This window comes from Podarcis tiliguerta (assembly GCF_965153285.1).
Source record: "Podarcis tiliguerta genome assembly, chromosome: 5".
NCBI classification, from domain to species: Eukaryota; Metazoa; Chordata; class Lepidosauria; order Squamata; family Lacertidae; genus Podarcis; species Podarcis tiliguerta.
This window is the reverse complement of record NC_139538.1, coordinates 8799342-8823059: the sequence shown is the minus strand read 5'-3', so window position 1 is coordinate 8823059 and position 23718 is coordinate 8799342. Positions and strand designations below refer to the sequence as shown.

Below are 23718 nucleotides of genomic sequence, written 5' to 3'. Positions count from 1 at the left end.
CATTAATAAAAATAACATGCATGTTATTTTTACTAATGCATGCACACTTAACCCAGGTAAACACCTGGGTGTTTCCTACCTTGGTGAACTGCATTGCAAAATTCCGGAGTAGTGCAAATTGAAAAGGATGGCTGTGTTTCAATTCCTATGTAAATTGGGTAGATTCTCCTTTAAGTGCAAACTGAATAGAATTTCTCCTTCCCTACTCTACTGAGATGCATTCCTTTAAATAAAATAACCACTACCACCTTCTGTATTGTTCCTGACTTTGACGCTGGAGATACCTCAGAGCTATGGTATTTCCTGAGAGTACAGAAATACAGACAAGGGGCCTGAACTATACCTTTGCTTTTGCATTTGCTTCAAAGTTTATGGCATGAATTTGTGGTTAAGGGATGGGAGATGAACCATTAGCTCGATAGAGTATTTACGGTAATCAGAATTCCACCTAGCAGCATACTTTGAAGTCTCCTCCATCATAAAACACGCACAGAAAGACTCAGATAAGTGAATTACACCAAATGAGCATTGCCAATTCAAGGGAGCAAGGCTGGCCCTGGACGTTTTTGCTGCTGGGGCCAAACAGAAAATGCCAAGTTCTGCATCCTCTGCTGCGTTTCTGGGGATGGACGCATGGCAGGCGTGCAGTGATGGTTTCAGAAGACAGGGGCAGGAGGCTGTGAGTGGCGCACTCCATGGAGGCCGAATCTGCCAGCTCTGCAGCTCTCTGGAGCCTGCAGACCTGAGGCCAGGGATACTCCTGCAGATGCTCTCAGCGATCAAACCAGGATGTAAGGGTTTAAGTGGTTCCTAAGGAACCCTGGACAAAAGTTGTTCAGGTCTTTGTAAATTAATATAATTAATTGCACATGCAATTCTGGGGTGATACATTTTGCCAGAAGCCAAATAGTTAGCCCTTCTAGTGGTTGTTTTTTTTTTTTAAAGAAACACCAAAAACAAACCTGACAACTGCTGGGAGAACGTAGAATCATCTTTCTGTTGTATAGGCCTAAGCTGCAAGTGCACAGAGACTGCAGGATTGCCCTGCAAATTCATTTTAAACACAGGGTGGGTGTGATAAACTGTTGTGTAGAAATAATTCACGGAAAGCCAGATGCATATTGTGCCAGAGCAACTGAGCTTCCCTTCAACTCTGTGAAGACAATTCTATACACCCAGAATTTCCACAACCCGTTCCTTCTTCTTCTTTAAATAAATGTCTATAATCAATCCATTCTGTACAAGTAACATCCCCCTCCTTGTACTGTACAGAAAACAACTCTTGTGGGTTTTTTTTAAAAAGACAGGTGCCACACTGCACAAATACTGCTGACCCTTTGTTGCCCTTGAGTTGTGATTTGGTCTGATTCAATAGAGGATGCCGCCACTGTGCCCAATAACAGGAAGCTATTTATTTCAAATTGCCCAAAACAAAATTATAGCTTTCCTTTCCCAGTAGAATGATGTAATTTTCAGTATGTTGCCTTCCTTGCAGCTTCCTTTTCAATAAACTGTTGTTGCTATAGAGACCCTCTCCAGGTTAGCTGTACGCCCTTGTATAGCTCCTCTCCCAAGTGATTACTCCTGTTGCCGTCTAGTTTAATTGTCAGTTTGTGCCTTTGCTTTTGCTCAATAATGCGTGTAGCGGAGCACTTCTTGTACAAGTAAGCACTGTTGACTCTACAATGACAATCAGGGCCACTACAACAGGATAGCTACAAATCTGCTGAAAGAGTTGGACTTCATCTATAGATATTTGTTGTACAGTAAAGTAATGGGCCCTTTCTAGTCCCTGTTGCACAGACTCTTATCAGTGGCGAGCTGGCCATACCGCTTGGTGCCTGTCTGAAAGGAAGGAAAAGGTAGTCACAGGACTTGCCTTAGCATCCTTGAGCAGGAGGACACTTCAGCAGGTCCAACCACTCTACTGACTTTTGTGCAAATCTGGTACATTGGAAAAACTGTGTGCAGAAAACCAAACATATTATGCCTGCCAACCAATATGTATAAGATCTCCATCTCAAGAGCACAATGTATCTGTGTGGACGTAGATGGGGCAACACTGCTTTCTGTGTTACTTCCTTTCAGTGTCACTCACCTCCATGTGCAATGATACGTGATTTATGTAGGCGTCTGATTATTTAATAAACATTTTACACACCGCTTGATTGTAAAAACAAACACCACCACCTCAAAGAAGTTTATTCAGTTAAAAAACCAACAACAAATGAAAGTGCGTAACCATCTTTGAAAATAATGCTGAATTAAAGTGCAAGGACATTTATCACAAGCCTCTCTTGAGGCTCCTCCACCTACCTTATCCACAACATAAGGATTATCATTAATAATAATTACATTTGTTAATAGCTTTATCTTGCCCAAGGCTACCCAAAGAAATAACCAACCAACCAATCAATCAACCAATCCACAAAGATGCATTAAAACACACACACTCAGCAAGGTTGTTACAATCTCTTGCAACTTATCTGTTGCCTTAACCTCAAACTTTCTTCCCCACTGCCTGTGTTGGAAACTGAAATATACAGTGGTGCCTCGCAAGGCGAAATTAATTTGTTCTGCGAGTTTTTTCGTCTTGTGAATTTTTTCGTCTTGCGAAGCACCACTGTGCATTGATGGTTTCCCATAGGAATGCATTGGCGGTTTTTTTAAAAAGGCGCAAGACGTTTTCATCTTGCGAAGCAAGCCCATAGGGAAATTCGTCTTGCGAAGCAACTCAAAAAACGAAAAACTCTTTGGTCTTGCGAGTTTTTCGTTTTGCGAGGCATTCGTCTTGCGAGGTACCACTGTACTTGGAGTCAATAGTGGATTTCATGCTCTTTATTCAGCTCATAGTGGTAAGGAGGAATGGAAGTTCCCCCAGAATGTCTGCCTTATATACATTATTTACACAATGGGCCCCACGTGATTGGCTAATTCCAGGATTCTCTTGTAGGCCAATCAGGTTGCGGATTCCCTTCCACCTGGAGCTGGATTGGGTGGCTCCTGTGGACCAATCAGACTGCTGCATTCTGGATCCTATTGTTCTAGGACCAATCAGACTGCTGCATTCTGAATCCTATTGTTCTAGGACGAATCAGACTGCTCCCTTTTGGATCCTATACAACTCAGTACATAACAGAAACCATCAGTCTCAGAAGGCAATGGAGAAATGTGCCCTTTTTGGGTAATTATGGATAATTATGTTGAGATGTTTGGGGTGTCAAGGGAGGGGTAGTACCCCTGGTGGGGGACATGCCTTCTGGGCTAGTTTGTCCACCTTTGGTCCCCCATCCTGCACCCAGCCCTCACCTTTGGCTTCAACAAGCTGTCAGCTCATGGCATTGTGGAAACGGCTTCGACTGGCCAGCTAGGCCAACCAGGTGAGGGTAGCCAGTAGGTCTCAAATCCTTGGTGAGTTAGGGACTTCCCCTGCATGCAAAGACAGGATCTGGTAGATTGAGCGGACAGGACCAAAAACAGGTCTAATAGTCAAGAAGGCGGTTTCTGCACATGCTGTAGGGGAGAAACTCTGATCCTAAACCTCAACTGCCTTGCAACTATACTCAAGGAAAAATCCGTACCTGCTGCCTTGTGGGACATCTTCAGGAGAGGAAAAGGCTGAGCAGTAGACCCTAAGTCCCTAAGGAGGTTGGATCGTGCCTTGTATGCCTCTTTCCGGCAAATCCTGCAGCCAGGCTGGTGCTAAACGTCTTGCTCCGCTTTCCTTTGGGCCAAATAAGTGAGGACGAGAGGGGGGTCTTGTCGTCTAGGCAGCTCAGGACCTCCAAACACACTGCCCAGGCTTGCGCCCCAGGGAGGTCACTTCAATGCTGCTAACACTGGCTCCCTCCACCCCCGGAGGCGCACTCCTTTGTCTCTCGAGACTGACGGATGCCAACCATCTGAGGTGGTTGGTTGCTTTCCTCCTCCTTGGTGTGATTGTGTACAGCTGAAAACGCTAGCAGCATTAAGATAAATCCAGCAGTGTAAACAAATTTTGATGGCTGCAATAATGGAATACTGAATTGCATAGTTTTTGTAAAATATGCAGGGGTTTATGATACTTAAAATGAACCATGGAAAGAGAAGGGAAGAGATTGTCATTTTAAGGATGTAAAACGAGTATTTTAAATTGTAAAACTAAAAATTTAATTAAAATTGCATAAAAAAAGAGGAGGCAGGGGAAAAACACCCAAAAGGTATTTTCACAGTTCACAGTATCAGTCTGAATCAGGGCCGGCCCACTCATGAGGCGATTGCCTCAGGCGGCAGGATCCACAGGGGGAGCAGATCATGATGTAGGTATTTATTTGTCTGTTGTTCCCAATATAGATCTTTATTCCTCGCTCTTGTTCCTCATGCAGCTCTTCCCTCATGCCTTCTTCCCTGACAGGGCGGGTGAGGCACCATTTTGTGTTTCTCCTCAGGTGTCTAAATGTCTAGGGTCGGCCCTGGTGTGAATGAACATAAAAGGAGTGGGCTGGTGGGTGCGGACCCTCAACGTTTCAAATTGCCTGGATTTCTACATCGTTTCCAATAAGCGACGGACAGCCCCGTATGACTAACAAAACGCTGCCTGCAGCTAAAACACAAGTTCAACACTCGAGACACACTCTCGCGCACGCATGCGCCCCACGACCCGCGCCTGCAAGGAATGGTCGGCAATACTTTGTGCGCGCATGCTCAAATCTCTTCTCACGCGGGCAATTCCCTCCTCCTCGTCTATCCAACGCGGGGAGGAGCTTACAGGTCAGCGCACGCGCGTCGCTTCCCTCTCGCAAACGACGTTCGCCTCTCCGCTTTCGGCGAGGGACGGCCGGCCCACATCTCCATATATGGCGCGGCACGTGACGCGCCAGTGCCCTTCCCTCCCTCGGGGAACGGAATCTTGCGTCGGATCTCTATGGTCCGTTCATATTGCTAGCGCGCCCTCATACATACGTATATACACGGAAGTGGTCCCGCCCCTTGACCCAAACGATGGGTTTTGGCGGGAGTTCTGGGGGAAGGGAAGGGAAAGGGAGGCGGCTTCAGCTGCGCGCTAAAAAGGCCTGAGGAGATCTGTGCGCGCGGCCGTTTCGCAGGTGCCTTTAATGAGGGGGGGGGGGCGCACGCGGTGGCGAACCCCTTGAAGGAGCGAGCGGGGGGGGGGAGGGGAAGAAGGGAGTTTATTCCACCACCTCTGTCCCACCCCCTTCAGGGATCCGGGGCACTGCTGTGTTTTGTGGGCCGCGAAGAGTCCCTGTGTTTACTTAGATAACATAGCACTGTTTACGTTTAATGTTTAATAGGGTATTGTATTTTAGTGTTCTGTTGGAAGCCGCCCAAAGTATAAATAATAAATTATAAATAATATAAATTTTTATATTATAAATAATAAATTATTATTATTATGTAGCTGGAGCATTGAGGGGGTGGGCGGAGGGTGGTTGCTTACACTTGTTGTTGCTGCTGCTTTATCCTGCCCAGGGCAGCCCAAAGCGACTTACATCCAACCAACCAGAGAGACAAAAATCATCGCACTGATAGATATAGATATGTAGGTAATAGATATATATGCATAAAACTATATATGTGTCTGTGTGTGTATACACACACACACTGTTTATATTATATATATGAACGTGTATATTATATATATATATATATATGAACGTATGTTGACATTTAAATTTGGAAAAATTGGACAAACTGAAATAGAAACGCCCTCCCGCAGTAATGGGGGTGGGGGTTGCTGTTGCTGTCCACCTGCTTTTGACAGGCAGCTTCCAGGCCCCAACTGCTCCGCTTCCTTAGGGCTGCTTGCTTGCTTATTTGTATTTATAGCTTGTTCTTCCCCCATGCAGTCTCAGGGTGGGCTATATGCAGCTTAGTTACAGTTAAGTCGTGTATAGTGTCCCACCCCAAAGGGGCTTGTGCAAAAAAGGTGCGCCTAAAATGTATGTAGGGATGGGGCCAAATGCTCCTGGAGGGAGAGTGATCGAGATGTGTGTGTGTGGCTACCGCAGAAAAGGCAGTCTCTTGCTTGACTGTCTCACAGGATTTTAGATAGTGGCAGAACTGCTGGCAGGGTGATAGAATCACAGAATTGTAGAGTCGGAAGGGACCACAAGGATCATCTAATCCAGCTCCCTGCAATGCAGGAATCTTTTACCCAACATGGGATTTGAACCCACAACCCTCAGATTAAGAGTTTCATGCTCTACTGACTGAGCTGTCCCTTCGCCCCTCCAGATCTCAGAACTTGGGGAGCTTGATACAGTCTGCTTATCTTTGAACAAGAGATGTAAGCCAGGGACTCCTTCAAAAGTGAGAACACAGCAAAGTGTTCTCTGACAGCCCTTCAGATAGAGGACTGTTCACTGTAAAGAAGAATGCATGGACATCGGAGGAGTTGTGTAATTGTCATCAAGGTTTCTGTACAACTTGCTTGCAGATTGTAGTGTATGTTTCATGGATGTGCATAGAGAAGCCATGATTGGGTGCAGCTCATGACTGGTCCAAATAAAACACACACCACAAGATAGCCAATGTGATGCTACGCAGGTGCTGTGGACTACAACTCACATAATCCCATATCGTTGCCTATACTGTTTGGGGTTGATGGGAATTGTACACCACAGTTCTCTGAATTGTGAAGGGCATCTTGTTGCCTGCTCCTGGAACACACACTTTATAAAAAGCTGGATCTGATACATTCTCCTCTATTGAGGTGGAAGCCAGCTGGTCCATGAAATCAGCAAAATTAAACTACTTGTTCCTGTTATATTAATCTCATGATTTTAAAGTGTGAAAATGACATTTCTGAGTAAAAAGGCTTTGTTGGTTCTTGATCATATGACAACGTAACCTTGCAGACTTTTCACCCTTTTTGTTCTTATATCAGAAGAAAAAAATATAGCCTTGAAGGCTTTTCTGCTTATAAATGAAATGGTTCAACAAAAGTAATTGCTTCACTTTTTAATCTTATCAGTGGTGACAGAATTGAGGCAACTGAGAAAACTAATTTTTCAAATGACACATGTGCATCATTTCCTTCCCATTCCTCCTTTGCAGACTGGTGAGAAACAGCAGCAATGCAGGCATTTCTGAAAGGACCATCTTCAATCAGCACTAAACCCCCATCTACCAAAGATCGGGGAACAGCTGCCACTGCAGGAGGCAGTGGGGAGGGCAAAAGGGTCAGAGCTATTCCTTGGGTGGAAAAATAGTAAGTACTGGATTCTGCTTTGGAATCTAAATGAGCGGTGTAATTGCCCAAGAGGAATGCGAAGGATGAAGAATGCCTCTTGCTTGCCTGAGTGAAGGGGTGTGTAGAAATTGATTCTTGTATGGCTGGCATGTACCCTGCTGTGCAAAGATAAAGAATTGCATCTGTTGATCTGCCCACTATTTCCTCTTGACCCACCCACCACTGGCATGCAGCCCCCAGAAGGTTGTCCATGTGGAAATGTGGCCTTTGGCATAAAAAGTTTCCCAGCCCCATTGCTAGGGGAATGTGATCATCTACATTGGAGGTGTTTTAAATCATAGGTTTTCAACTTTTGGGGAGTCCATGGCTCCCTTGACCAGCTACATTCTTTGGGGCTCAGGAGCCCAGTTATGTCACCCCTTGCCTGCGGAGCTGGCAGCCCCTCACCCTTCCCTTGTGGAGTGTTCCCTCAACCTCCTCTCCCCTCTCCTTGGGAGTCCTCTGGGCAGCCGCCACCCATGGTCTCTGAGCTGCCCCCCCCCCCACCCCAAAGAGAGGTGCCTGGGGCTGGTGGACTGGCTGGCTGGGTTCCCTCCCTTGCTTGCTTACTCCAAGGCCACCTCAGCTCCTGACAACCAGCACCCCAGGCGAGCCCAGAGGCACCATTCGCCTGGGAAGCTTGTAGCCAGGGCTGCTGTAACAAGCAGCCACGCAGGCCTTTGGGAGGCAGAGACCCGAGAAGGCATTTGAGGAGAAAGGGAAGGAAAGAGGCCAGTGTTGCCCTCGGCACCCTTGACCATCAGTCAAGGCACCCCAGGGTGCTAGGGCACACTGGTTGAAAACCACTGTTTTAAATAATGACTATGACTGTAACCACTAGATGTCTCCACTTATATTATGCCTCTCCTTGTGTTGGTGCTCTATTTCACTTCACAGGACAGTGTTATATGAATGCCAGACCAAAGTTAATTCTCCTATATAAGCAGTGCAGTGTCAGAGGAGTGGCCTGTGGAAAATTGCAGAGGTTCTTTCTGTGGAGAAGTAGAAGCTGAACTTCTGTTGACAGCTTCTTTGATGTTGCGATGCTTGCACACGCAGGCCAGGTTGCTCATCTGTGGCTGGCTACTACATCGCCAGATGTCTGTTTTTTGCATCAGAGTATTAGCTATTAAGACTTGCTGCTTTGACTGAAATATTTGTTAAGCTCCATATTTGACGGGTTAGTTGCTTGTTTATCTCTGGAAAAAGAAAAAGAAAAGCTGGCAGCTGCAGAAATTTATTAGACTTTGCAGTGTATTCATTTAAAAGTTTTCCTAAAATCATTTTCAGCAGGCAGTGAAAATAGCAAGGAAGCCAAAAGCAGGTCTTTGGAATGACTTCCACAGGATGGGTGACACAACTGTGACAGCTGTGCTCTGCATCCTTGGACCACTAACTTCCATAAAAGAGAATTGCTTTGCTCATTGATCTAAAGGAACACAGAAGCTACATGTATCGATACTTCTGTTCAGAAAATATTAATAATACATGCTAAGTTTTTTTTTAATTCTTTTTTTTATGTAGCCGCCCAAAATGCATGGATGAAGTTGCATTTCAAGAGGAAGTTGTTGCAGTACTGAAGAAAACCTTACAAGGAGCTGACGTGAGTGATGCAGTTCTCCCAACGCTTTGTGGCATATGCAAGTTAATTTTTCCAGTAGAAGATAATTATTGTGTATCATACTTTTGTGTCTATATAGTCAGAATAAAATTTATTGGCCGTTCTGCAGCTGTATGCTCCCAGAACAGCTCCCAGAACAACAACAAAAATTACAATAAATCCTTAACAGTTGAGAGTTAACGTGTAATATGGGACAACTTCTTGAGTGAGTCTCCAGGGGTATCATGCTCTTGGGACTCCTTTTGTGGGGAATAGATTTTGATGGCAAAAAACCAACCAGAAATAAAAGTTCTGGAATGGTATAGGAAGCTGCATTGTCCCATTGGTCCATCTGGCACGGTACTGTCTATACTGATTTGCTGCAGCCAGTGGCGTAGCGTGGGGGGTGCAGGGGGGGCCCGCCGCACCGGGCGCAACATCTGGGGGTTAGGGGGCACAAATCCACGGGTTAGGGGGCGCAAATCCACGGGTTAGGGGGCGCAAATCCACGGGTTAGGGGGCGCAAATCCACGGGTTAGGAGGCGCAAATCCACGGGTTAGGAGGCGCAAATCCATGGGTTAGGGGGCGCAAATTACTTGCCTTGCCCCGGATGCTGACAACCCACGCTACGCCACTGGCTGCAGCTCTCCAGGACTTCAGACAGACATCTTTCTCAGCCCTTTCTGGAGATGCCAGAGACTGACCAGTGTGCTGCTCTGCCGCTGAGCTACGGCTCCTGCCCAGTTTAATCAGCCCTTTCCCGGTGCCACTGCTGAAATAAACTTCAAAGGCTTCCCTCTGCATTTCCTAAAAGAAGCAAATGAACACCAAACTCTGAAACAACCAGGGTTGCATATCCAGTGCTAGTCCTACTCACAACAAACCCACTGAAGTTAACAGGCATGACTAACTTACAGTCATTAATTTTAATGCATTTCCTCTATGCGTAGAAGTTACAACCTCATGTGTATTTTTAGGGTTGTTAAACAATGCTTTAAAATGCTGCAATAGAAGCTGAGACAACTCCGCCCCTCCCCCGCCCTGGCCTTTCTCTTGTCGTTTATGTTAGTGGCTGGTTTGGCTCTCTGGCCCAAAAATACACCCGTACTTTGGGTCTCAGAAAAGGTCAATGTAATTTGCTTGCCCCATCTCAGGTTTCCTCCCAGGCCAAATCCAGCACTCCACTGCATGCAGACATTTCACACTCCATTGACCTGCTTGCAGCCAGTTGCCCATTGCACTTTTGTCTCAGCAAAACATCAAATAAGCAGAGCAAGCCAACCCTTAGGTCACAGTGCCTTACCTCCTGCCTTTTTCTACCTCTGTGGTGATGATTGACTTTGGACAAATGGTTGACAGATAATGCTGAAGCTCCAGACCTACCAGTTTAAACTGTAGAAAACTGGATGTCTGGGTGCAAGGCCTGATTGAGGAGATTAGGGCCTTTCCGAATAAGGCTCCCCCTTACCCTGAAAGGAACACACGAAGGTACTACAAAATAAGTACTGTGGGCTATGGCATAAGCTTTCAAGGACTACAAAAAATAATCTGGTACAGTTAATGTAATGGCACCATTATAAATCCGGCCTAGTCTATGTGAAATAGAACATTGTACAAGTGGACTTAACTCTTGCAATGGGACTTCCCCCTTCCTCTTCCTCTCCTTCCCCTGCCCTGAAGTTCCTTGAACAGTTCTCAAATTTGCTGTAAAGGATTGGGGGATCTTCTGGAGTAGATATTAGGGGGCTTCAGGGAGAAGGGAAGCGGGGGAAGTCCTGTTGCATGAATGGAAGTCTGCTCCTCTTGTACATAGACCCAAACTTCTTCACTGTATTGGTTGTATTCAACATAGAGCTAAGATGAGCATTCCATCAGTCCAAGGATTCCCTCTTGCACAATGAAATGTTCTTCCCCCTCTTCTTCTGCATGCCCCTACGATCTGTTCAGGAGTTTCCCTCAGTCCTCCAGAGCAGATTTAGGGACAGCATAGGGCATGTGTGGAGGGAGGAACTACCTTTGCCTTAGAGCAAAAAATTAGCTGAATGCCACCCTTTTTCTGTACCTGATGTTTCACATAGAGCTCAATCTTGCCTTCCTAGGGAAATGTGCATCATGTTTAATCATATTCATGCTTTGTATCATTCTTCCCAGTATCTACTTTGTACGAAAGGCCAGTAGTACTTGGCTCCTCCTACTCTTGTAATCTTTTCATTCCAGCTGTTTATTACAAGAACTCTGTAACTAAGAAATAGTACCTGATTTTTTTGTTTTCCTCCCTCCCCCCCATTCCTTTTCCTTTTGTGTCATTAAAAAAAAAGATGCCTGAGGTCTTACATCTGTAAGTTGCTGCGATAAAGCATGATAAAAATGCTTTTAAGTAAATAAAATACTTCGCAACCTAATCTTTTGGTAAGAATATTTAGCTGGAGTTTGAAGAAGATATGCTTCCACTGGAACATCTTAAAACTTGCAGCTAAACTGCCACTCCATCTCATGCATTCTTTGGAAGAGATATCAAGTGCTAAGGCTAGGTGCTAATAATTGTGGGGGAAGGGCAGGACAGTAATGATGGGTTGCACATAGCTTATTTCTAAGAACTCTACTACAACAACATTTTCACATGTTAAAAAGCAGGATATCTCTTGTCAGCACTGCTCCAGGGCACCTTAATCTGCCCCTGAACATGTCCAGTCTCTTTAGCACCTGAAGTAGCTATTTGTGTCCTGGCTATTGTATTGAATAGTTTCATTTTAAGATGATTCAGAGTGCTACATGGGATATTTGACCATCGTTAAATAATAAGCAATCAATTCACCAGTGTCTTCAAATCAGTCTACATCTTGTTAGAATGGCTCAGTTGGTTAGAGCGTGGTGCTGATAACGTCAAGGTTGCAGGTTCGATCCCCGTATGGGACAGCTGCATTTTCCTGCATTGCAGGGGGTTGGACTAGATGATCCTCAGGGTCCCTTCCAACCCTACGATTATAACATGTTTTCCTCGTGGAAATGCCCATGCTTTTGAAAGTGTTTTGCACCATGTGTTGTAAATTTCCACGTATCTTTAGCCTGATAATAGGCCACCTATAGGCACCATAACTTCATCATTGGCAACAGTCAGAAATAGCATAGCTTGGTCATGTTACAGCTCTGCTAAAAATACAGCCATTAAGTTAGATAAAGGATTAGGAGATCCTTCATCAGACCTTACTGTAGGTGCCAGCTAAATGTGCTGTTCAAGTTGGTGGTATTCATTCATTGATTGGTAAGTGTAGGTTTTCTATAAAAGTACCAAAAGTGTAGGTTTTCTATAAAGTAGCAGGATAGTGGCTGTTTGGTGTGCAGCTCTGCTTGTGTATGAAGCCCACAAACCTGCAGAATAGTGCATTATTCCTGCCATACCATTATGAAAATGAAAATTCAGATGGGTCCTGTATAATCCTAAACATGCTATGAAGAATGGAGGTTGGAATCCACAGAGCTAAGCATCCAAGGGGATGATTGGATTCCATGGAGCTCTAAGTGGCAAATGGATCCTTAAAAAGATTGGCGTTACTTTTTATCTTTTGCAATAGTCAGAGACAAACACACACAGATTTTTAAAATGCAAGCATGAGGTTCTTTTAAAAAGGGGAGTGGAGAGGATGACTTTCAAAAGACAGTCTGACATTTCTGTGGTTGCAAGAGAAAGGACCAGAAATCCCATTGGTTTCTTTCTCTTTCTATTTTTTGCCCTAATGTTTAAAGCATACATGTTCATTAGTTAGTATGTACTGATCAAATATTGTCAATTGAGCCCCTTGTTGGGCAAAAGATTCCTGTATTGCAGGGGGTTGGACTAGATGACCCTCATGGTCCCTTCCAACTATACAGTTCTGTGATTCTAATTGACAGCCTACTTACCGTATTTTTCGCCCCACAGGATGCACCAGCCCATAGGATGCACCTAGTTTTTGGGGGGGAGAATAAAGGAAATTTTTTTTATCCCCCCCCCCAGGTGCGCTGCGCTAATCCTGAAGCTTGGGGCATGCGGAGCTCAGCGTGCCCCAAGCTTCTGGGTGCCGGCAAGGTCTCCGCTAGCCGTGGGAGAGCCGCACGGCTTTCCCACAGCTAGCCGAGCGCTGCGCCAATCCCGAAGCTTGGGGCATGCGGAGGTCAGCGCGCCCCAAGCTTCTGGGTGCTGGCAAGGTCTCTGCTAGCCGTGAGAGAGCCATGCGGCTCTCCCAGGGCTAGCGGAGCGCTGCGCCAATCCCGAAGCTTGGGGCGTGCGGAGCTCAGTGCGCCCCATGCTTCTGGGTGCCGGCAAGGTCTCCGCTAGCCGTGGGAGAGCTGGGTCTCCCACGGCTAGCGGATAGCTTCCTGAAGCCTGGAGAGCGAGAGGGGTCGGTGCGCACCGACCCTTCTCGCTCTCCAGGCTTCAGCGAAAGCTTGCATTCGCCCCATAGCACGCACACACATTTCCCCTTCATTTTTGGAGGGGAAAAAGTGTGTCCTATAGGGCAAAAAATACGGTATTTGCCTGCAGCCCAATGTTCCATGAAGCCAAAAATGCTGCTGGATAGGTGGCCATTTACGTATTTCAATTTTATTATAGTGTCATTTTGTCAGCAGGTGTGTGAGGGCTCCTGGTCCCCTAGACTTGCTCTGCAACAAAAGTCTTGCTTGCTGAAGGACTTCCTCAATGTGATCTGGCTATTCTGCCCCCCCCCCCAGGTCCTTTGAGGGATTGGGCATAAACAGTCACTATTTAAAAAAAAAAAAAGCTGAAGGAAATTGGTTGAAGTAAAACACAAAAGACACTTCTGTGTGTGTTCTGTGACAAAATCCAAAGCGAGTAACTCTTGTTGATTTTAATAGAAAATGTTCCTTTGCATTGTTACAAGAATTGTTATAATTAATTTTTTTTTAAAAAAGCAACTTAATATCATTTATTCACAATTAGTTCATTTCATAGTTAGCATAATTACCAGACCTGTTGATGATTAAATTGCCTTTTGTTATTACTTTAAAGTATTAAATTAATTAGAACACTAGATTTCTGTTTGACCAAATCATTTACTGACCTGTCCTGTGTCCAACTCAAGTATGCATCTCTGTATAGTATTTAAAATATTATCTAAAGCATCTGTTTCACTTCTTTCCTTCTGTCTTGGGGTCACCAATTACAACACTTTGAAAATAAAAAACTAAAACATAAAGATAGCACTTGAAACAGGCCGGTAAATATTGATCAGATTAAAATCTATGCCTGCAATTATACACAACTCTTATTTGCAGAATCGTGTCCCATGCTTGAGTTCTGGCATAGACACCTATGTAAGTGTTGTAAAACAAATACTCAATGATAACATCGCCTGAGGTTTCTTGTTCCTCTAAAATATCCACTTACAAAATATTGTATGACAGAATTGTTTAACCTCCTGCTGTTGCAGCTTCCCAATCTCTTGTTCTATGGCCCACCTGGAACTGGAAAAACATCCACTATTTTGGCAGCAGCCAGAGAACTCTTTGGGTAAGTGTGGGATCTAGTGGCATTCAAGTGTCTGTTTTGAGTCCGTCAATCCTCTAGTACTTTTGGTGACTTAATAGTAGGCACTTGGTTTAGTGCAACATGAAGAGGCAGAAATTAGGCAGAGTGAATCTTGAGTTTGCAGGCATTTCTCTTCCTCCAGGAGAGATAAACCTGTAGTTAACGTCGGCAGAACAGTTTTAAGGCATAGTTACTGAAGCTGAGACTTTAAGAAAGGTAACCAAAAGTTAATTTTCCAAACTGAGATCATGATGATTTTGAGTGTTTGGAAGCAAAACAGTAATGCATGGCTGCAGAATTTGTGGCCACAAAGTCTAACACTATGTATTATGGAGCGAGACAGGTACTTGAACTGCCCACCCCCATTCATGCAGTCTCCTCCTTGAGACTAGGTGGGTTTTTTAAAACTGAGATTTTCCTTCAGTTGCATATTCATAACTTGCATGTATATATAGGGAAGAGATGCACAGAAATGGGGGGAATGTCACTCAGTGATTTGAGTGTTTTGTTAATTGAGTTCCTTTTACAATCAATATAGAAGTTTTAACAAATTTAGGACGTTCTGCTCACTAATCATAGAGCTAGAGAAGGCCTTGTATGCCTTCTAATACAGCCTTCACTAAGCTGATGCCATTTCGATGTTTTGGACTGCAATTCCCACCAGACCTATCAAGTACAGCTGATGGGAGTTGTAGTAGGGAACATATAGAGGACGCTTGGTTGGAAAATGTTGATCTGGACCAACCATACGGAAAATCCAGAGCTTAGAGCCTTTCAAGTTGAGATGCTTTATCCTAGTCTGTATCTGTATTGGGCACAATTGTTTTTATAGTTTCATTTTTTTTGTCAAATCACTTTGGGATGTTAATAATGCCTTAAGTGATTCATAAGTTAAATAAATAATGAATCTGTAGTCCAGTTCCCCAAACAAAAGGGAGGAAGGGGAGCGAGAAAACCTTGTTCCTTGGTTAAAACCTTGTTTTAACCAAGGAAAACCAGCATCCAGAATTCAAAATGCAAAACCAGATTAATAGCTCGGTATAACAAATAGGTTAAAAATTGGCTGAATTTCTGTTCTGATAAACAGGCCCGAACTGTTCCGGCAGAGAGTCCTCGAGCTGAATGCATCCGATGAACGTGGAATACAAGTCATTCGAGAGAAAGTGAAGAGCTTTGCTCAACTAACGGTGTCGGGAAGTCGTTCAGAGTAAGCGCAATGATCAAAGCTGCTTTGTAGGATTGTATTTCTCTCTGCTTTAGTTTTATAAGGGTTCGCTCTGTAATGCTAAATTAAGCCACGAGTCAGCATCGCACGGTGGATTTTGGGCTCTCGAGTGAGTCACGGGAGCATAACTGCATTCTGAGGGAATTTATCCTTCACATGTCTTGCACCACTGTACCCGATAGGACATTTATGGAAGCCGTGAAACTGTGTGCAAGCTTCCCAAATGCTGAATGCACTTGTCTTCTACTGCACCCTGAATGATTCAGTTGCTGGCATACAGACAGCAGCTTGTCAGTCGTTGTGTGTGACATTTTATTTCCAACATTCAGTCTGTCAGCTACTTGAAGAGTTGGCTGAGTTATGGCCAAGCTGGCTGGGGAAGATGGGAGTCTGTGGGCCACAACACCAGGGAACTCAAGATTGCAGTACGCTGGAACAGTGTGAGGGACGTTATCTTGTCCTTCACAACAGGAAGCAGATTGTCTTGGCCGGCCCTGATTACACTGTCAGAACTTGAACAGGATATGTTCTGAGACACGTGTCATCCTTGAAATAGAAGTTCTGAAATATTAAAACATATTTCAAATCTCAGAAATGGATAAAAGTGGCTAAGCAATACTGATATCATCATTTGTTGGATTTGCAAATATAACCTGCACTAGTACCTAAAGTTGTTAATGCATGTTTTTGCAATGGGTGTGTGTTTAGTGGCAAGCCGTGTCCCCCGTTTAAGATTATAATCTTGGACGAAGCGGATTCTATGACCTCAGCAGCCCAGGCAGCTTTACGGCGCACCATGGAGAGAGAATCCAAAACAACACGCTTCTGCCTTATTTGTAATTACATCAGCAGGTATGTATGGGTTTCACCATGCTTTCTTACTTATTGTTTGATGGAAAATATTTATTATTTCCTGGTTCCCATTGTAAAAATCCTAAACTTGCATTGTAAAGAGTTGCTTAATTCCCCTTGGGAAATGAGGAACGTAGCACAATTGATGCATTGCTAAATTTTATTTTATTGCTAAGGGGCAGGAAGTAGTGGAAAGTATATTGTTGTGTTCTGCGGAAACTAGAGAGGACGGATTCCTCTTGTAATTGCGTTTCACTTTCTCTTTTTCACAGGATAATTGAACCCATAACATCTCGATGCTCCAAATTTCGTTTCAAGCCCCTTTCAGACAAAATCCAGCAAGAGAGACTTCTAGACATTGCTGAAAAGGAGAATGTGACTGTCAGCAGTGAGGTAGCTTTTCTGTTCATTCAGAGATTCATTGTTTTTAATTCTGTGAAAAGAGACGAACGCAATGCTTAGTGTCTTTTTTTCTGGGTCACTGCTGAGCTACATGCATAGTATAATCATTACCCATATTTTACAGAAGGGGCGTTGGTCCTACAACTTAGTCAAAATACCGTATTTTTTGCTCTATAGGACGCACTTTTTCCACTCCAAAAATGAAGGGGGAAAGTGTGTGCGTCCTATGGGGCGAATGCAGGCTTTTGCTGAAGCCTGGAGAGTGAGGGGTCGTTGCACACCGACTCCTATCGCGTTCCAGGCTTCAGGAAGCTGCGGATAGCAGCCTGCTGTCCCCGAAGCCAAAACAGCGAGACTGGGTGCTGCACAGCCCTCCATCTCGCTGTTCCAGCTTCGGGATGGCTGCGCAAAGCCTCCGCAGCCCACCGCCCTGCGGTGGCTTGAAAGGCTGTCCCCAAAGCCAAAACAGCGAGACGGGTCGCTGCGCAGCCCTCCGTCTCGCTGTTCCAGCTTCGGGATGGCTGCACAAAGCCTCCGCAGGGCAGCGGGGTGAAGGCACAAAGGATGTCCCCGAAGCCTCAAGCCTTTGGAGTGCAGCTGCGCTCCAAAGGCTTCAGGGATATTTGAGGCTGGCGGTGGGGGAAAGCAGCGCTTCCCCCCACTGCCAGCCCCACAAGCTCGGGGGGCAGCGGCAAGGCCTGCTCTTGAACGCACCTTGTTTTTGAGGGGGAGAACAATAAAAAAGTTTTTTCCCCTATTCCTCCCCTATTATGGTCCGGTGTGTCCTATGGTCCGGTGTGTCCAATAGAGCGAAAAATACGGGTAATTAAGCGTAGTTAGGGAATTTCTGTGCCAGGTCAGTGGTGGCTAGTATTTTTGGCAAGTGTGCCACAAGTTCAAAGTACAGACTAGTGGCATTCTAGAGTACACAAGTGGTTTTGCAGTGCAGTGGTGTGGCCTTACCTCTTTATTAAGTTTATTAAGCTAGGGTGCAGACTGCAGTGCTGGAGAGGCTGAGCTTAGGCCTGCCTCTGCAGTATCAAGACACATGCTACCCTGCTTTTATTCAGGAGTGCTGCAGCCTCATGATGCCAGCGTCACAGGGCTTTGTCTGGAGCAAATAGTGCCTACCCATTCATACCAGTCCTGGCATCTGCAGTCACACTGAACCGCATCCCTGTTTAAATAAACACAGTAGGCCTCTCTGGCAGCAGTGAGAGAGCTCACACATAGTTACAGAAGAGGGAGGAGGAAAACCTATTTGCAAATTATTTGTATATTTGCTTAACTTTGCTAAAGGAAGCATTCTGTTCTAGCTCAAACTTGTGAGATTAAACATAAAGCTTACTCTTGTGTTCCTAGAACGTTATCCGTGTTGTGATACAGAGATCTGACAGTGTTGGAAAAAAGCCATGGGGACACATCACACCACTTATAACGTGATTACCATGAGAGCATTTGTTGATTTGTAGTTGAGAAGGAAAATGTGTAACTACATGTGACAAATGGGGAAAGTGCTGTGTTCGCCCCCTGAACGTGTTAGCCTTCCTTCTGAATTGGGCAAGATATGGAATCTGCTGTAGGAAAAGAAGAGTACTTCAGAAAAGGATCTCAACTGTCTCATCTCTTCTTTGATTTTCCTATAAAGCAGTATTTATTTCTTCCATAGGGAGTCTCTTACCTTGTCCATGCATCAGAAGGGGACTTGAGAAAAGCAATCACACTTCTTCAAAGTGCTACACGATTAACAGGCGGGAAAGACGTCACTGAGAAAGTTGTCACTGAAATTGCAGGGGTAGGTCTAGTTTGCGTATTTCAGTGGCCCAGTCTATGCTTGCAATTATTGGAAAACTGCTTACATAAAATGGTATTTTTTCTTCACAGCCATCTGTTCAGTTGTACCACGCTTGCTTTTTCTTTCGTGACTTGCCCTGAATACTAAAGTTCACAGGGGTGCAAAACAGGGCATACAGAAATATATTCCATAGACACTTGTGAATTATTCAAACATGAAGACAAGCTTTTGAATACAATCCACTTTCATTTTGCTTAATTTTCTGTTTCTGCTAGGTCTGACTGATTTATTACATGTTTATTTACTAGGTGAATGCTATTGCATCTCACCGATTTATGTCATGGGATCATTTATATGTTTGGAAATGTGAGACCAAATCCATTCCCAAAGCAGAATCTTGGGGCAGAGCATGTTGTCTCTGAATATCTGTGGTTCTGGAAGTTTGAAACAGACTTATGTTTGCTGATCCAGCAGAAGACAGAGAGGCATACAATATGGCAGAAATCAACACTGTGGATAATCTTTCATAAATTGCATTGCAAATGTGGCAGAACTGATGTTTCTACCATCTTGGTTCCATGACGAAGGGGTGGTTAAAACATAGGAAGGATACCTAATCCACTCTGAACCATTTGTCAGGAGGGAAATGAGGCCATGGGGTGAAGTTACGGTATCCCCAACAGATACTGCAACTTCACACGACTTTCACTAATCTACTGCTGCTAATCTAACCGCTGGCTCTCACTAACCGTGGGGCAAAGGGGTTCTGCCATCCCCTTTTTGGCATTGCGTGATGAATGAAACTGGAGGAAAATACCACTGGTGCAGCAGTTGCCATATGAGGATTTTCCTACCTAAAAGGTGTGTGTAAACCCAAGAACATTGGTTGAAGTGAAGAAGACCTATGGAAAATGGTATGTTCTGATGGTGGCTTCTGAACTTTTGCTTACACATCAGGACTTGCAGTCACTGTTTTTATTTATTATTCTCGGCGCTTCAATGAGATGTTTTTCTTTATGCATCTTTTGTTTTAGATTGTCCCTCAAGGAATTTTAGACGGTCTACTAACCGCATGTCAGAGTGGTTCATTTGAAAAACTGGAAGCTGCAACAAAGGTAGCTTGCTTTAGATCGAAAATGTACAAGGTTCAGATCAGATTTTTTTTAATGCTACTTCTCTTTCTGTATTAGCAAGTTGTAGAGGAGGTAGTAGTGGTTATGTAAGCATGTTGAAACAAAAAACTGCTCGTCTTTAAGCCAGTCATGGTGTAAATGTAACATGAACTCCCTGACATTTATTCCCTGTGACCTTAGGTGGGAAAGCACTCTCAAAGGGAGTAGCAGCACTCCCTGGTTACAAAAATCCCCAGAAGTAAATGCATTATGCGTGGGTAAAATTTATTTTACCCAGAAAAACACTGCCCACTTTTGTCCCTGGCTCTGTCCACCGACATGTGCCCCCTTTCCCCAAAGGTTTCCCAGAGGGAGTGGGGCCCTCCAGCTACAAAATGTGCCTTACACACCTGCAAACAGCTCTACAGTCCTTATTGCAAGGTGTATCCCAAAAACTGTAGGCTTGCATTAAACTCCAACACACTTCTTGTGGGGCGGCACATCTGATAATCCCAGATCCTTTGCTGCCAAATCTGACATTTCAAGCCCCTTGGCAGCTCCACTAGCTGCCCTACTAAGCATAAGTGGTAGCTGCACATGAAATGGCCTTTATGTAGTGTGAGACTAGGTGGATGAGACATTGGCTTGCGATTAATAGTGCAAGTTAGTACTTTAAAAGCAGGAGTGGCTAACATTTCATCACAACTTGGCCCCTGGTGATGCTAAGAAACTTTAGCTAACTACAACTGTTTTTAAGGTTAGAGCTTCCCCAAACGTCACTTCTTGCTTTAGTGTTGTATATACTTCCTTACAATTGGGTGATGGAATAGATGAATTGTGAAGATGCATTTTTAGTTTATCGTAACTCTTTAGTCTTTCCCGGCAGCTGGTCTGTGCTCAGGCATGTGACACACACACGTATTCCAGAATACTCAATGAGGCTGACACAGAGACTTCACTTAAGCTAATAATCTGATTTGTGTCTAAAATGACTCATTAAACAATGGTATAGTACTTGCGTACAATAAAACAAGATAGCCTCCTGTTGTCTGAACCATCAAATAATCCTCTGGGTATTAGACAAATCCAATTTAAACTACCTGTTCTGAATTTGTATCATGTAGCATGCTTGTATTTGGTAATACCGTTACTCTCCATTTTCAGAAATCTCATATTGCAATAGGGAACCAACAATAAACTAAGCTTTGTCTCTTCCAGCTTTTTGTGGTTTAGAGTAAGTCAAGGAGTACTTTCTGTCTGCACTGATATAATGTTTTGGTTGTCTAAGCCTGTAGCTTATTAGTTTAAATCGGCTAATGCTAGCTGCTTCCAATATTTGTTTTCCCCTATGTCCAGAATCTGATCAATGAAGGTTACGCAGCTACTCAGTTTATAAACCAGCTTCATGATACCATTATCGAGAGGAAGGATCTCAGTGACAAGCAGAAATCTGTTATTGCAGAGAAGCTTGCTGTGAGTCTTCATTCTGTTTCAGTTCTTTTTATATCTAGAATGCATGTTTGCTTGTGGTTTGGGGGCCATAAGAAATCCTTTACACTTTGTGCACTTTGTACACTTTGTGTACACTAATGCATCCTTTGTGCATTAGTGAATTCTTCCCAAAGAATGGTATACTAACGGTACTCTCCCTGTACGAGGCAATTCTCCTTTTATGGTAACAGGCAGTGGTAAGAAGGGCTTCAAGAGAAATGGACATTGGCCGTTGTTACCCCAGCCAACTTGCTTGAGCTTACCTGTCTAGTCATTACACACGATGGAAAAGCAGAGGGAAGATTTTTAGCACTGCTCTACATTTATGCAGTGATTAACAGAGATATTTTATTGCTGTTCAGAACAGGAAGACACAATGAGTTTACACAGATTTCACAGGTGTGCTTGACTCCTGCTAGGGAGAAACAAAGGCAGAACTTTTTGGGTGTGCCTTTTTCTGTCTTGTTAGTTACAGGCAACTGCAGTGCCTGCTTGCAAGACTGGCTGAGAAATGCAAATTTAAATTCAGGTAGGGATTCCTCTAACAAATGGTCATACAGAGCTCTGCCAACCAGCTTTAGAAAATGTTGGCTTGAGTAAAGTGTACTTGGGGGTGGTCAAAAGTTTGATTTTGAAGCTCCCTATAACAGCTTGAAAAACTAATTTACGTTCCTGAGAGAAGCAGGGAGGTGTAAAAGCCTGCTCTTCTCTGACTGCATTATGTATAAAAATAAATAATAATAAAACAACAACAACAACAATTTATTATTTGTACCCCGCCCATCTGGCTGGGTTTCCCCAGCCACTCTGGGCGGCTTCTAACAAAGATGGAAAATCCACTAAAATGTCACATATTAAAAACTTCCCTGAACAGGGCTGCCTTCAGATGTCTTCTGAATGTCAGGTAGTTGTTTTTCTCTTTGACATCTGATGGGAGGGCGTTCCACAGGGCGGGCGCCACTACCGAGAAGGCCCTCTGACTGGTTCCCTGTAACTTGGCCTCTCGCAGTGAGGGAACCGCCAGAAGGCCCTCGGCGCTGGACCTCAGTGTCCGGGCAGAACGATGGAGGTGGAGACGCTCCTTCAGATATACTGGACCGAGGCCGTTTATAGTTATCTTGGGAGATCTTGAAAACTCGTAACTTTTCCTTTTTTTGGCAGGAGACAGACAAGTGCTTGGCAGATGGGTCTGATGAGTTCTTGCAGTTGATTAGCCTCTGTGCGGTGGTGATGCAGCAGCTAATTCAAAACAACTAACAGCACAGCAAAATATTTTCCTTTTCATTACTTCATCCTATTTGATGCAGCTATTTGTGGTACTTTTTGATAATAAAATACAGCCTTTGTGCCTGACATTCTAGTGGTATAACAGTACAATGAAAATGAGCTTTACTTTTACAGCATTTCTGCTGCTTTAAAAAAAGGAATGCAACTTTTTATTCTTGTACTTTTTTCCTAAATGTTATACTTAATACAGTGCTGCCATAGCTAAGCATTTGTCATTTCACCTTTCATAGTCCAATTCACTTTAACATTCCTTCTACTGTATTGTCATTCACTGGGATTTTGGTTTAGGTTGCTGTAGAATGCACAAGAACTCAGGATAGGTTTTTCTACACCTAGCGGTCTTATGGAAATAAATTATCCCGTGGAATTTGAAGACTTTACACAAATTATGGCATAAGCTTTACAGACTTTGCTTGTGTCTTAAGCAGGGCTACCTCCAGGAAAGTTTTAGTGTAAGCTACATTTCATAAGAAAGCAAAGTACAGTGGTACCCCGCAAGACGAATGCCTTGCAAGACGGAAAACCCGCTAGACGAAAGGGTTTTCCGTTTTTCGATGCGCTTCGCAGGACGAATTTCCCTATGGGCTTGCTTTGCAAGACGAAAATGTCTTGTGAGTCTTGAGATTTTTTTTCGCTCCCCATCCCCATTTTCTAAGCCGCTAAAAGCCTTTTAGCAGCTAATCCGCTAATCCTTTAATAGCCGCTAAACCGCTAATAGGGTTGCTTCGCAAGACGAAAAAACCGCTAGACGAAGAGACTCGCGGAATTAATTTCGTCTTGCAAGGCACCACTGTACTTTGTCCTTGACCAATAACTTTGAATCTCACTCCTAAATACCTTTCACCATGCACATTTTTGCATTGATTTTACTTTTCCTGTTGACCTACACTGAAAGGTGGCTAATTTGGTGTTGAAGACCCAACATTGCTGGGGCATGGGAATGACACACAGGACAGAGGTACAGCCTATTGGAGACCAATCTCTTCCAGCATTGTTCTTGCAGTGGCCAGCAGCCAATACCTGCGGAAAACCCTAAGCAGGATCTGGACACAATAGCCATCTCCCCCTCCAGTTTCCAGGATCTGGTGTGTTCAGAAATATTATAGCTAATATTGTAGCTATAGCTGTTATAGCTAATAGTGATGGAAAGCCTCATCCCCCATGAATTTAATCCTTTGGTGCCCATCGCTGCCTC

The 23718-nt window shown here is 44.2% G+C and overlaps 1 protein-coding gene across 3 annotated transcripts; it reads left to right on the top strand.

The window, feature by feature from the left end:
- The first annotated feature begins 4883 nt into the window (after positions 1 to 4883).
- RFC4 (replication factor C subunit 4) lies at positions 4884 to 22589 on the top strand. 3 transcript variants are annotated; one of them, XM_083442380.1, is made up of 12 exons: positions 4958 to 5084; positions 5470 to 5539; positions 7057 to 7210; positions 8756 to 8834; positions 14262 to 14341; positions 15447 to 15566; positions 16293 to 16436; positions 16709 to 16829; positions 18508 to 18633; positions 19668 to 19748; positions 21102 to 21218; positions 22398 to 22589. In XM_083442380.1, exons 3-12 carry the CDS (start codon positions 7077 to 7079, stop codon positions 22491 to 22493), a joined length of 1098 nt encoding a protein of 365 aa, XP_083298506.1. In that variant the 5' UTR covers positions 4958 to 5084; positions 5470 to 5539; positions 7057 to 7076; the 3' UTR covers positions 22494 to 22589. The 3 variants fall into 3 exon arrangements, with proteins under 3 accessions (XP_083298507.1, XP_083298505.1, XP_083298506.1); XM_083442381.1 differs by lacking the exons at positions 4958 to 5084; positions 5470 to 5539 and adding an exon at positions 4884 to 4906; XM_083442379.1 differs by lacking the exon at positions 5470 to 5539 and having other exon boundaries at positions 4951 to 5084.
- Positions 22590 to 23718: the final 1129 nt, after the last annotated feature.